Source organism: Melozone crissalis, unplaced genomic scaffold, assembly GCF_028551555.1.
Source record: "Melozone crissalis strain CALT ecotype California unplaced genomic scaffold, PUWL_Pcris_2 ptg000020l_1, whole genome shotgun sequence".
Lineage (NCBI taxonomy): Eukaryota > Metazoa > Chordata > Aves > Passeriformes > Passerellidae > Melozone > Melozone crissalis.
Window position 1 is genome coordinate 1,376,054 of NW_026535798.1, and position 15,521 is coordinate 1,391,574.

Below are 15,521 nucleotides of genomic sequence, written 5' to 3' on the forward strand. Positions count from 1 at the left end.
CCATGTACCACAGACCTGTGCAAGGCAGTGCAGGGGAAAAGGAGATTACCAGAACACAGGGAGAGCAGCAGGAAAGAGAAGAGCCATCCATAGCTTGCTTCAAAGGGGAAAGACATCAACTCAAACCACATCTATAAGAAGCAAATGGAAACACTCCTCAGCTACTCAGAAACAAAAGCAAGACCTGAAGAATTGAACTGAAGCTGGGAGGAAGATCCAGGGCACACTCCTGTTGTAGACAAAGACAACAGGGCTTTTCCTTCCAGCTTAAGAATGAGCAAGTCACAGCAGAGCTCAGACTCAAGATGAAGACACTGAACAGCCTGTCTCTCTCTGAAAACCACAAAGGTTCCCTGCCTCACTTCTATGCCTCACCGTTGACTGCTTTTCCAATGGAAAAGTTCACCATGGAGTGCAGACAAAAGAGCAGCATTAGCTACATCCTTCCCAGGGTACCCAGTGGATTAAAGGTGCTCTTGCAGCTCAGGCTCAAGCTGGTCAGATCAAAAGCTTCATTGGAGAGCTCATGCAAAGAGTTTTCAAACAAATTCAGCTACACTCAGATGCAAGGATACATCAAGTATAATCTGTTATTGTTCCACCAAGAGTAAATCCTCACCTAAGCCTCAATTGATAAAAATTAGTCTAAACTATTCATCCTCTTGTGCCCCTTGTATTTCCTATCTCCTTGCAGTCTGGGGCTTCCAGGTGTGACTGTGATCTTCCCCATGATGGGATGGTAAGATTCAAATGACAGAGGAAGAGACTACAGGTTGACCTCATTGTCAGATAAAATCCATTATGTGTGATTAAAACTTTACAAAATGCAGTCACATTAAAAATTACTATCATGAAGTGCACCATGATTTACTGACTAAATGAATGAGAAATTTATCTGAATAAAATAGTCTTAGCCCTCCTGCATTGACAATGCATGATAAATTGCTGATTGTGAGAAGATCATTGCTTGCTGTTGGATGACTTACACACATTGATTTTTCCTAACAACGCTAATTATCATAATAGTTTCTCCACATATATTACATAAAGTTTCCTCTCAGCAAGCAAAAATTATTTCAGGTCTTTGAGTCCCAAATTGCAAAGAATAAAGATGGAGAAAGGAAGGATTTACAAACTATCTCCTTGCCTTTTATTATGCAGATCAAAGGTCCAACCCACTGGATCTTACTTCATCTTGAAGAGATGGGAACAACATTCAAGAAAGCACAGGCATTGTGCAATGAAGCTGTGATCACAGTGGGTTGTTTTCTGCAAAGTTATGATCTAATTTTGTGAGGCCAAAAAAAGTCTTTGAGAAAGGAGAATGCAATTCCAAAGAACAAGGGGAAAAACCCCCACAATTTCTCCAATTTCATTAAGATGCACAGGGGCAAACAGTGCAGTCCTTATGTAAGTGCTCCCATTGACTAAGGTTGTGTAGGTGAGAAATCTCTCACTAAGTTGAAAAGGAAAAGCACAGTCTATTAATAGGAAATTAAAAGTGGTGGAATAGATAAGAAAAATGGAGGAGAGAGAAAGAGAGACCAGGTATTGTATTCTCAATTAACTGAAAATCAATCACACTGACACCCAGAGCTTCACCCACTGCAGACACACAAGCTTTTTGGTACATACAGTTTCCCCATTGTGTTCCTTTTACCTGGGGGATGTGAGCAGGTGCTTGGGGAACCACAGAAATTATTCTCCTTGATTCTGGACTAGCAACCCCCACGGAGTCAGATGGATAAAGTGAATGCATCTTCAGACTGACCACATACACTAAATTTTACAATACATCCATGTACACTGTGTAGTTTGTGATACACATAGTAATTATGCCAGAAATGTCTTAAAAGGCTTTAAATATTTCTGTTCTATGCACGTCTGTGAGAACAGTGAAGTTGTCTTCAAGTGATGGGACCAGTTTCACATGATATGGGGGGTTTGAAAGTTACTCTCCCAAAAAAATCACTTAAAATTGCTTTTCCATCTGCAAGGCTGCAAGGGTTTGTAACCCTAATTTACTGCATTCTCCTGCCATAGACAAATCCCCTAGGGTGTGCATGTCCTATGCCACTTAACAATAGAACATTCCTACCTGTTTTGTTTTGTTTCAGCCATCTGTGATAAGGGCACACTGCAAATAATCTCAATCCAGTGAAGCTGTTCCATAGTCTGGAACGCTGCAATTCTGGTTGAGATGGATTAGCAGTCAGACTGCAGATGTAGAGGCCAAATTCATCTCATGGATGGTGCTGCAACATTAGTGAGATTATAGCTGAGATTCCCCAGTTCTTCACCTGTCCCATGACTGGTTAAAAAACCATTTACTATGACAACAAATATTTCATACTATTTCCATCTGCCAGAGGTATACAGACCACAGAAAGCCATGGTGTCTGCAGTAATTTCCTGTGAGCTGTGACAACACCAGAAAAAGGTCCTGTGCTATTAAAGGGGTAAGGAGGGGAAGTAGAGAGATAAAAGCTGGATGAGGGGAAACAGGAGGTAAACTTCAGCAGGGAACTTAGACAGAGAGAAAGAAAAATGCCTTATGGAGTAGTGGGAGAGAGAAAAGAAGCAGACAAATAATATAGGACAGATTGAAACAAAAAAAACCAACAAAAACAAAAAATCCCCCCAACCTGCTGGATTCAGAGGGAAATAAATACACACTGGAAAAATAATTCCCTGGAAAGTGCATGCTGGGCAGTCTCAGGAATCTTGCTTTCTCTAGGCAATACTATGTACAAAAATGATTTTAAAAGTCAGATGCTTTTGAGGATGTTTACTCTTCAAGGAATGTCATGTCACAAAAGGAGGAGTCATCTCAGGACAGACCTTACACTCTCTCTAGGTAGACACTTTCAAATTTTTTTCTTTCTATTTTTCAAAGACACAGACTTTTCTCCAGTTTCTCCAAACAAAAGGCATTTCACATGTTTACCTGTTTCTCAAACCAGATTTTAACCAGAAGTGAGAGATCTGACAGAACAGATTCAACAGAAGGGTACTGGCATGAGCCAAAGACTAAGCCTCTGGAGTGAGTAATCAGCTTTAACACTGCCCAAGTGTGAAACAGAAGCGAAAAGGAGACAGAGGAAATGCAATTTTGTGACAATGCTGCTAAAGTTGGGCTTGCTTTCTCATGAGGTACTTGGTCCTCTCCGGGCAGCTCCTCTCTTACTGTCCAGGAAGAGCTGCTAACAAGCTCCCACCGGGTGTAAATGAGGACTAAGCCCCTGTCTGGGAGATGTGCTGCCACAGAATGGGTGGCTTTGTCCCAGTGTGTAAGATATGCTTGCAGGCTAAGGCACACAAAATGTTCCTCTCACACATGAAAAAGGGGCTGAGTGTGAGTGGGAGGACTCCAGAATGCAACAACAGAACAAAGAATACAGGGAGCAGCTGATCTGCTCCCCTCCTTATTAACAAGTTTGGCTGTGGCAGACAACACTGAGCTGGTGAGCATTAACATAGAGAGGGCAAGCTTCCCATTGCCCATGAGGAATGAAATCTTTGCTGAGAGAGCAGAAGCCACGTTCTTCAGCAAATTAGATGCATCAGCTGGGGTTTGGCAGAACCTCCTGAGCAAAGGACTCCAAATCTGCACTTAACCACTCACTTGGACAGTCTTTCAAGAGATCTTGAGTGTTCCTACTATGGACACTCACACGTTGCAACGTTAGGAAATCTTTCTGCAGGGAACACACATACCGATAACCTAATGCTTCTATGTGGCATAAGGCTTGACTATTTAGAAATGTTTTGGAAAGCATCAGAAATAGGACCCACAAAGATAAAATGAAAGACAAAATACGAAGTCAGAGATGTGAGGTACACCTTGGTGGTGATGTGGAACATCCTAGCCATGCCGGGAGTACAGACTGACCATCAGAGAGCACTCCTTCACACAGACACAGGTCAGGTGCATGCTGAGCTCAGAGCAGCTGGAATGGGCTATGAGATTGGAAAGCTAAAACTGATGATGCTAACTTGCGCTTTCAGGAAAAAAATGGCACAAAAAACCACCAGGAAAGGGTAGCACTCTATGTAAAAATATGCTGCTACTGGCTATAGACTTTTCAAAACCACAGTGCTTCACAACTGCAGTTGTAATGAATAAAACTGAAGGAGAGTTGATTGGCACACACTGAATCATTAAACTATTGGATCTTACTAAATAACAGGACAAACTGCTCTTTATGTAGCAACCTAGATCATGTAGGAAGGAAAAGAAGTAAAACAGAGGACATTTAATATACATTTTGTGCAGTCAGTAATACAAAATATCTGCTTCTAAAAATAACACAAAACATTTTCTTTACAGATGTGAATAATACACACTGTAAGTCTTCATGAAACTTGACAAGGAAAAAATCACACAACGCTGTATTTTTATAAATCTTAAACAAATGGAGAAGTTTCTATGAATCAAAGAGTTACCACTTCAACTGTGTTTTATAAAGTGGAAAAGACCAGTTATTCTGACACATTCTCTAGCCAAGCAATGGAACAACTGGTTTCAGCTCTCTACCAGCAGTAACTTGGAGGATTTAGCAGTATTCACTTTGGCATGCAAAACCAGACTGAGCAGATGATGCATCTTGATTGCATAAGATTAAAACAAAGGGCAGATAATTAAATATGAAATATGCTTGCAGGATGGTGTCATTTCTCTCCTTCATTCGCATCTCTACAATTTTAAACAAAATAACTAGTGGTTTCATTAGGAAACAATTGCAGCATTCTCACAGTCCCATGCAGGCAAATAGCTGCAGTCTAGTTTTACTGTTCTTACACCCACAGAGAATTCTGTTTTGTTTTGACCTCTCATTACTTTCCCTCACACACTTGGCTCCAAACATCAAATTTTGCCTCAGCCATTCAACAGTTATTCCTTTGGGCTGGTTTTTTTTCTTACCATTATGCATTCATATAGAACAGCTGGAACTAAGAAAAAGCACAGTTAATTATTTCTAAATTTCCCAAAGAAAACCTTTTTACTTTTCTTCAGTTTGAAATTACTTTTTGGTTTGAGGAAGAAGAGAAAAATTGCCTCACATAAAACCTTGCATAGATCTCAAAAACTTAATGGAACATTTTAGCTTAAAAAACAGTGTAATTTTTGAGAAGGAGGTGGGTTCAGGTTTTCTCCCTTTTATTTCTAAAATAATATAAAAAGTCTAAACAAAGCGATTGTTGTGTCTTGAGGGGGGAACTGATTTCTTTTATTATGACATGAGAACCACAAGAGAAGAGAATCTCTATCCCTCAAATACCAAGCAAATCTGTGCAAATCTACTTGCTGGGTTAGCCTATGAGCCCCAGCCAAGTAAGAATGGAAGAACCACCCAGAAAAAAACAAGACCAAAAACGGGCAACACCTGCCACATGCTCACAAACTAACAAATGGTTTTGGGGCAGATCAGGGGACATGGAGCAAGGTAGAGAGCAGGGAATTCTGAGTCTGACCAAGGGGAGAACAGTCAGGTATGAGGTAATATTGGTAGGAAAGAGTCTTGGTAAGGTAGACAAGTCAGGACCGACCATGAGGTTTTTTGGATATCGATGAGTCAGAATCTGCCTCTGGATTTAACACTCCGCTCCAGAAAAAAAATCCCATCAAAATTACCTTCAGGGCACCTCTGAAAAAATCCCTGACTCAAACAAACTATCCCTGACTATAACAAACTATGTATGGCTCTGCCCTAAGCTTCTTCTTTATAAGTCACAGAAATGACTTAATATCTGGACTTGTTTATGAAAGAATATCTAATTCTATCCAAATATCCAGTTTTTCCTACACTTATAAGAAAAAAGGAACTGAATGAGATTAGATAAATGAAACCTTGGCTATCCATTCATATTGTGGAATTGCAGAGAGATATTAACATGAATTTCTCAACTTATGAAATGGAGGAGATGGCATTAACTCTTCCACACAGGCAGGTCATCCTCTCAGCTCTTTGATGGGTCTTTGAGTTCAGCAGATTTAACAAAAGCAAAGGCAAGAAACAATAAAGCATTGGCAGCATGACCAAGCATCCTCCGCCTCTTAGTTACAAAATGACAAACCTGTAGCTACAATTACAGTCTAAGTCATTATTGCAATATTTCTCTAGATAAGCCTTTTCCAAAAGAAGAGGCTTTAGATCACCTATGTCTAATAAAATAGGCAAGCAGAATTAATATAAAAATATGAACCTTTGAGCTGTCACCATACATCCTGAACCAAAACCACGAGGCAGATGAACATTTCTTTTTGTTTTGCAGTTAACTTTAAATAATATGTGATGTGGTCTGACCTGGTAAAGCTCCTACTTCTCCTTATTGGTTGATCCCCAAACTCCATAAGCTGAAGGAATAACAAAATTTGCTGTATTTCTACATGCATTACAGTGTGAGTCACAGCTAAACCATGCTCAGAATGAAGTATTCCCTGTAGGTGGTGTGTAAACAGCTAATTTGGTGAAAAGATGTTATGCTAAAATGATCAACCATCAATTCTATGAGTGTATTGTACACTATTGGTGTATATCAGATTTCTTGACCTGTTTTGGTGGCACATAACTTCTGCAAAGACATCACTTTGAGAATTGATTATTAACTTTAATCCATTTTAAAACTCTCAATACAACATTTAGAAAATTTGTTCTTGAACCTTTCCATGGGCAGATCTTTACAGGGGCTGCACAGCTAGGAACACCCTGCTGACCGAGGAGGTGATAGGGCATTGATATAAGCAATATTCCAACTGGTTATTAACTCATTACAAAGTATTCCCCACGCCTGGCAACTGCTGCACCAGAGCTTAGCATGGAATACACGAGACAGTGATGCCAGGGCTCTGAAGCCAACATGGCTTTAGCCTCTTGCTGAAAGACAAAATACTTGGGGTTGCTAACGACTACTTGAAAGTCCCAGAATAAACCATCTCATCATCATGGCCCAAGCACCACTAAAAGCATTCTGTTGTTCTTACTTTTTCCAGTTAAAACCAAAAGCACTCAGAACCCAAAATATTTTTCCTTTGCTCCCAGAGCCAAAATGCCAAAAATGCTGTTTAGAGGTAGCTTGATCTCTACCCCAAGAAGAAGGGACCAGCTGCTCCATCTTTTTTTCACAATGCTCGCTACACTGTGGTGAACTAAGCCATGCAGTGGTTTGGGATCCACAACCACCAAGTCTTGCATTACAAAAAAAAGGAAATAAACCCTCCAAGGAAGAATGACTTCTAACTCAAAATTTCCCAGAGTGGCCCCAAGCACTCATCAGAAGAGACACAGGGAGAGAGCACTGAATTAACAACTGAAGCATAGTGCAACATAATTTCAGTTCTTAAAATAATCAGGCTGCAATACCACATGAAAAATCCAAGAAGCATCTGCAATGACATTCCATATTTTCCAGGAGAAAGAGGAGACAAATGGAGGAGACTGCACAAAGAGGTGTCAGACTCTGTATTAGCAACACAAGAGGCCCACTGTACAAAGCCCTTGTATCAGCCTCTGGTTGTGCACTCACTTACCTGACCAAGGGCAGGGAGTGCTGCATATCCCACGGGCTGATTTATCATTCCTTTCTGCTTCATGATGAGCATGCGTTTCTGCTCCTCGCTCAGGTGTGCCACGTGGGCTGGCACCTGGGCCTGCTGGGCCTGCTGCTGCTGCTGGATGTAGGGCACCATGGTGTTCTTCCCGGGGTTTGCCATTGCCGGGGCCATCATCTGACCCAGCTCAGTGCTGAAATGGGTCAGAGGTTTGGTGTTGCCATAAGAAAGCAGATTGGGCTGCTTGCCCAAGGAGTTTGTGACCAAATTATTTGGCTGCTGACTGATCATGTTCATATGATTTTGAGGGAGGTAGTTATTGATTGTGGTCTTCTGGGGGTTGTTTGCCATAGGAGGCACTACAGGGTTTTGGTTGTTAAAGGCTTGAGAATACATCATTGGGCTATTTGGTTTGTCTGCACTGAAGGGTGCTCCGTAGGGACTGGATGGAGGCCCCCCTGGTGACCAGCTTGAGGGCTGATTTGGGTGCTGCTGCTTCTGCTGCATGAGCTTGGCCCTTTGCTGCTGCTGGGCTGCCATCTGCTTGAGCTGCTCGGCTGGGGACAGGTCAGCGCTGGGGCCAGGCCCTGAGCCCGCCACGGCCGAGGCCGCGCTCATCAGGAAGCCATTCCCGGAGCGCCCCTGCGTTTGTCCGGGAGTGTGGGCCTGGCCGGGGGTCTGAGGGGACTGCACCACACAATTTGCTGGAGAGCCAGCAGGGACTGGGGCCAGCGGCGCGCTGGATGCTGAGGCAACGCTGGAGCCTGAGGAGATGTTGGAAAATGGAGGACCGGAAGAAGATGGTCTGACCTGGGGAGATCCCAATGGGACATGAGTGAATGGAGAATGGGATGGATCACTTTTCACGCTCGCGCTCTCCTGAGTCTCTGTGGCAGGCCTGGGATATTCAGGCTCCTTCTTCTCTTCAAAGTCTTCATTGAACAAATCCTGTATATCATCTTCTGGGACGGTGTTCGCCAGCTCGTCTATGAGCTCCTGCCACTCCTGATCATTTAGGTTAATGTCTGAGAAGAGCTTGTTCTGATTGGAAAGAGATGTTTCAGAAGTGTCTATGCAGTTGGAGTCATCCAGGGGCTCTTGCTTTAGCTCCTTGTTGTGCAGGATGTTAAAACCATCATCCAGCTCGCTGCAGCCGTTAACAGGGAGCTTTATCTCAGAAAGCCCACCGTTTTCACCCAAGTCTTCCAGACTACTCCTGTGAGTTCCACTGTTCTGCAGGAGCACAGGAGCTTTCATGTCAAGCTGGTGAAGAGGAGAAACAGCAGGCAAAGGCAGATTAATGGGCAAGCTGTTGATTGCCTCAATGCCTGGCCCATCCTTGCGTGTCCGCTTGCTGGTTGGAGAAAAGCCCCCATCGCAAACTCCATTCTGCTGCTCTCCATTGAGAGGTGAACGTGCGCCTTCCAACTTCCTTTTGACTGTCTCTTGAAGCTTAAAGAAAACAAGAGGAAAGGAAAAAATTAACCATTTGCAGACGCAAAAGAAGTGCTCATGGGCACTGTGACAAGAGGCTCCTCATCAAGCCAGTGACAATAAGTTTCAAAACTGGTTAGGAGGTTTCTCTGATTTCATTCTTATGCCTCGATCACTTTGAAAACACAGTCTAAAAACCCCCCAACAACCAAACACTTCCCACTGTCCCAAACCAAACCTTCCTTTGACTAGGAAAGCAGAACTGTAAAATATGTCTGTGCTTTCCAAGCTGAATCTGTGCTAGCTTCCAAGAAATTTAGGGAGCAAGTTGACTAATTTGACATTTTAGTGCCTAATACAGGGATAAGATTTAAACAGTGTGCCTAACACAGTGAGGAGTCTTAAAATGGAATTTTAAAAAAGAGAAAAAAGGAATCACTAAAACTTACTAGTCACTCCAAATTTTTTTGTTGTTGTTGGAAGTTTCTAGAAGCTTCTTAAAAAAGTAACTGCAATATAATTGATTGACTACTTATATTGAAATGTGTTGTTGACAAAAAAAAAATTGCATAGTTTCATTTGCTTAGCCCTATGTTCTTGGCTAACACATTGAGAATCACTTTTAAGGGAGAAAAAAAAAATCCACCCTAGAAAACAGAAGGTGCTTTGCATAACTTTAACTCAATCAAATAATGAAAAAAAAAAAAGGAATCAACTATGTGACTATGTGCTAAGGGCTAACATAAAACATAAATAGCTAACAGAAATAATGGCCAGGCAAGTCTACAGAAAAGCAAATAAATTGGAATATAGGAATTTTATAAAAAAATAGTGTATTAACATCAGTTTTGAATCTGGTTGTAGAAGCATAGCAAAGAACTGCAGCAAGCAGCAGTCCTCCCCACTCACACCCAAGCAGAGTCCTTTACTTATGTACCAGGCTAAAAAAGCGTCTCTCTTCACTAAGGCAAAAAACAATAGTGGGGAGGGGAGGAAGCAAAGAGGTCACAGCTCCAGCAAACGCCTTCAGGACACGCTTGCATCCTTGATACTAGAACAATAGAAGACAAAATACTGAAAGATTTTATCAGTTTTTAAAGTATTCTTACTGGTAGGAAAGTCCCAGATATGCAACTCCCACCCCTTCCCTAACCTAGAGGTCCTCAACCTTCTTTCTTCTCATAATCCAGATCTCATTTATTTCTCCCCTCCCAGAGGGCTGGTCCCCCTTTCATCCCATGCATAAGATGGGCAAGCAAACCCGTATCTTGCCCGGGTTCTGGGAAGGCTGTGCCCTTCTCTTGCCCCTCTTTCATCACACAGTGCAGAGGGATGTGGCCAGCACAGGCATTGCTGCAGCCACAGCTCAGCGTGCATGGGACACCAAGCTACTGTGAGGCTGCTCTTTTGCAGAGAGCCAGGCAGAAAGACAGTGCCATGAGCCTAAGCAGACCATCAACTCCTTGATTTTCACTGGAGCAGATCAGCTTTTTAATGTGGGAAGTCACTGTTGGCATAAGTGGCCAAGACTTTACTGCCTGTTCCACCCTGCACAAAGCCAGTGTGTGCCAAGCCTCCTGCAGGCAGAAATTCCTCCCCTTTGTGCTTCTGTGGTGCCACACAGACCAGCTGCCCTGTAACCACAGCCTCTGCCCCATGGCTGGGCTCCCCTCTCCAGTGTCTGGTCTCAAAACCCTGAATTTGGAGAGGTGTGGATGCTCATCTTGGAGATGAGAAGGTTCTGGGCAGACCTTTATAGCACCTTCCAGCACCCAGAGGGCCTACAAGAGAGCTGGAGAAGGACTTCTACAAGTGACAGGACAAGTTTGAAATGGATTCAAACTGACAGAAGGTGGGTTTAGGTTAGATATTAGTAAGAAATTCTTCCCGGTGAGGATGGTGAGGTGTTGGCACAGGTTGGTCAGTTGATGTAATGGGTTAAAATAGCATATTTATGTAAATGTAAAAATAGTATACTTAAATACTGCCCTTAATGGGCCCCTCCCACAATTTACAGCTGAAATCACCCATTTCAGCTCCTAAGCCATCACACTGCAAAGTCCCTATTGCCACAGCAGAAAAACTGCATTCCCCCAACAGCAAGTGACTCAAGAGTGAGCCCAATGGGAATGCTCAGGCAAAACCAGGATTTGAAGAAATGTTCAAAATGTGTCATGGCCCTTTACCCCAACTTCATATTGATCAGTGCTGGGATAAAGTAAGAACAGGACATGGTGGCAGGCTTCTCATCATGAAGTAAAGTTCTATAAGGAAAATATGGGGGAAAAAATTCCCTAATGACAAGGCAGGGACCAGTGAGAGTGATTATCTCCTGAGGAATACAAGTGAACTGACTCCATACATTTTGCAAGTTTGAATGAATACTCTACAAAAATATTGGTGAGAGTGATATGCTTTAACATGGTTTCACACTTCCAGGTTTTAAAACATTTACCATTTTATCCTGAATCTATCACCTTATTTGTATATGAATATACAAATTCAAAAGAATTTTCCAAAAAAATCAAAACTATCTAGTGGAAAATAACCAAATAACCAGCCCTAAAAATATCAGTTCCTAAAGTTTCATCATGTGCTGGAACTTGTATGTCCCCCTGTACAAATAGACAGTGACTTTAGCCCAGTATATAAATATTCATAATCATGTTATTATGCATTACAACAAAAAGCAGCTTGACATGAAAACTATTTTCTATGAAATATGAAACATACAGAAGTCGTGCTTTTTTGTAAAAAGAAATTAAATTAAATCTATTCTAATTTTGTTTATCCACATCGTTCTCCTTCAGAAGCTTTTGGATTTGGGGGGGCTAACAGGCACTAATATTTTTGTCTTCTTTGTTTGCTCATTGAAAAACTGTAGGTAGACAAAGACTTAATGTGAAAGGTTTGTTAGAAGGCAACATGCTGGGGAAGCCTCTTGATTCCAGCATTTTGGGGGAGTTGGGAGCCATGACAATAAATGTATCTCCTTTTTTTTGAGGTACAATGCAGAAATACTCTTATCAAATGATTTTAATGAAATATTTCCTTTTCATATCTTGATTTAATTCCCAATCACCATATGAACTCTTGAATGGTTTGGATATCCTACACTGAGCATATACTGGCAAACAGTTTACCACAATCAGGATTCCAGAGTGTCTTAGACTAAAACCCCAGCACTTCCCCTTCCCTCTATAAACACAATCCCTGAAGTAAAATAGTACCTTTTAAAGTACCCTCTCTCTCCTTCTCAGTACAAGCACACAGTTTGTGCATGTTTTATGGCATGCATTGTGAAGATATTAGCAGGAGCTGAGAGATTTAGGTCTCGGAACAGAAGATTGTTGACACATAGAATAAAAACAAAAGGAAAATATCAAAATCAAAGGAAAATATTGAAATAAAACAACCCCCTTTCAGCTTCACAAACTTTTAGCTTTATTCACACAAAATACTTGGCTGATGAATCTTCATTTCACTGCTGTTTTCTACCCCAAAGCACAAGAGGGGGAAGCAGGACTATCAGTTCTTTATAAGCCTTTGAAAAAACTCTAGTCGCAGACTGAGAAAAGGTCAGATTTTGGCAGGTTGACTTTTTAAATGGCTCTCGGTTGGAGGAGAGGCAGGGGCACAGAAACACAAACACACACCGAGCTGAAGGGTTGGGATGCAGCCCATCCTGAAACCCTGGCCAGCGCTGCTCGGACAGGCCGTGGCAGAGCCAGCAGATGCACGGCAGTGTGGGGAGGCTGTGGCAGGGCTTTCATCAGTGAGGAGAGGCTGCTGCGCTTCATCTCCCCAGCAGCAATCCATCTCTCAAAAGGAACGAGACAGAGGTGCAGTTGTTATAGCAACAGCCGGGCCCATCCTCCACCAGGAGCTGCCTTGGTGGGCGGCTGCTCCAGCCCCAGCGCACGGCAGGGACTGAGGCTGTGGCACCAGAACATCCTTTCATTGCTCCTCAAAGAACAGCACAAAAACCAGGGCGAGGCGGGGAGCCGAGAGGATAAATTCTCTCTATGCCCTGTTCACAGGGTCTGACACAGGTCCACTGCTCCTCTGAGCCCCCAGAGCAGGAGGCTGATGTCACTTTGTCACGTGTTTTTGTGTACCAGCTGCATGCAGCCACTGACTTTCCTCTGCCTAGGGCAGCTCCAGCAGCTTCAATACAAGACAAAGGCAGCAATTCTGAGAGGTTTGGTGCACTTGGCTTCCCAGCTCTGCTGGAATGTGCCCTGCTCTGGAGTTATCTTTGGGCTTTGGCTAGTTTCTCTGCTTTCCCACCAGGAGCAAAGTCCATCTCACTCAGAGGATATGCATGGTTACAAAAAACAGGGCTTATTATCTTCTCCACATGCTCTTCTGAGACTCTTTCTGTTAAAAATTGATCATTTCAGTTCTTCATGTTGAATCAGTCTGGCCCACCAGTCACCATGACCTTCAGTTCCTTTCCATGAAATGAATTTAAGTCTTGGGTCTTCCTCTAGGGTTTCTACTCTCCCTCCCAACAGTGTGACCATGTTCACAGGGGTCTTAGGATGAGGGAAGAGATGAGGATCTGACTCCATGTTTCAGAAGGCTGATTTATTATTTTATTATATATATTACATTAAAACTATACTTAAAGAATAGAAGAAAGGATTTCATCAGAAGGCTGGCTAAGAATAGAATAGGAAAGAATGATAGCAAAGGTTTGTGACTCGGCTCTCTGTCCAAGCCAGCTGACTGTGACTGGCCATTAATTACAAACATCCAACATGGGCCAATCACAGATGCACCTGTTGCATTCCATAGCAGCAGATAATGATTGTTTACATTTTGTTCCTGAGGCCTCTTGGCTTCTCAGGAGGAAAAATCCTAAGGAAAGAAATTTTCATAAAAGAGGTCTGCAACACACCAGTGTGTCTGTTCCTGAGTTTTCCCCCTCTTTCTTCTCCCTTCTTCTCCTAGAGCTTCTATAGAAAGATCTTGGTACTTCTTACCTCCAACAGGGAGTAGTTACCATGAGCTCTGCCAAACACCCCCCCCAATTCAGCAGTCTCCAGCCTGTACCCTAAAGACTGAGCAAAGTTTCCTACTTAACTTCTTGTGCTGTGCTTAAATCCTATCAACAATTCAGGGAGTGTCCCAGGGGTGGCTATGAAGTGACACTAAGCAAGTGGATTTGACATGACAGCATCTAAGATCAGTAAGGAATAATCAGCATTTCCATTTGCATGCCAGAAATTCAGCTTCAACCTTTGAAAGGATTTTTTGCATGCACCTCCTTGCTGTATCACCTCTGACACTGCCATTCAAAAGCCAATGTTGCCTGAGGTACAGCCACATCTTGTCACCAGTGTTTTAAGCCTACCAGCTCCACAGCAGCTTCCCAATGACACTTGCAGTGTCCTGCAGAGATCTGTCTCATTTAATCCTGCTTTGGCCCAATGGGGTAAACACTGGCAAAGCAGTGACCTCATTGCAGTGCCAGCACTGCTCCATTTGTGCAAGTCTCAGGAAGGTGTAAGAGCCTATAAGCTGAACTACTGAGCTGGCAGTACCTATTGCTGCCTCTCTCACCCAGCAGCTGCGATCTGCTCTCTCCGAAACTGTCCTTGCAGATGGCACGAGCTGCATTTTCAGGGTGTGTTATGAGAATTTAGTCAGGCAGCCTCCAATTGACGTGTCTGGGAGTTGTTCTGATAAGTCTTCACCCTTTCCAATCTGCTTCGTATCTGGACAGAAGAGAGGGTAATGATAAAAAGCACTCTGGAGATTATTAAAGCTGTGCCTCCCAAATTACCACAAATCAGGATTGAAAAGAAATGCAGGAACCTCTTGTGTTTTAAACTAAGAAGAAGCAAAACAGCACACCTGGTGCTGTTGCACGTGCACCACAGCTACTCAGCAGCTCTTTAAACTGTGTATGTGACACTGGAATGGTTTCCTGGGAAAAATCTTGTCCCAGTCCATCCTTGCACGAGCACAAGTTGTAGCAGGCTAGTGAATATGTTGATGGCATCCTGGCTGCCTAGCAAAGGGGTATGTTGGACATGAAAGCATTCCTGTCCTCTGCAAAGGAGGAGCAGCTCTGTGACACAGGCTCTGCTCTCCTTGTCATTAAGGCACCAGTAGCATGTGAGCTCTATTCCTGACTTCAGAACTGACAGACCAAAACCTTGTCTGACTGATGTAAGGGAAAAGCCCTTCCTATGCTTGGGGCAGGCAAATTATCTTCCAGCTGCTTGCAAAATACTGCCCTGGCACAACCTACATACATAATATATTACTGCAGACTATCCTCAGAGAAACTCTGAAGGAAGAACCAGAAGAGATGGTGAAGGCATGACAGAAATCCCCTGATGGCACCACAGATTGCCATGGACTGTGAGTTCCTACTGGATCTCTGTTACTACCGAAGCCTGTCTAGTGCATGATCTCTAGCAGAGAGACCAGGCGGACAGAAGGCTGAAAGCAGAAATGGCACAGTTGTCTTCCTGCACATTCACATCCCTGGTGTTAACTCCCAACACACATCACCTCGTGG

General features: G+C 43.0%; 1 protein-coding gene across 1 annotated transcript in view; it reads right to left on the reverse strand.

Annotated features, from left to right (window-relative positions):
* LOC128937666 (mastermind-like protein 3) overlaps positions 1-15,521 on the reverse strand; it is a 28,823-nt gene that overhangs the window by 11,117 nt on the left and 2,185 nt on the right. The window contains exon 2 of the mRNA XM_054277460.1: positions 7,532-9,004. Within this exon, the coding sequence (XP_054133435.1) occupies positions 7,532-9,004 (1,473 nt within the window). The remainder of the gene's footprint in view (positions 1-7,531; positions 9,005-15,521) is intronic.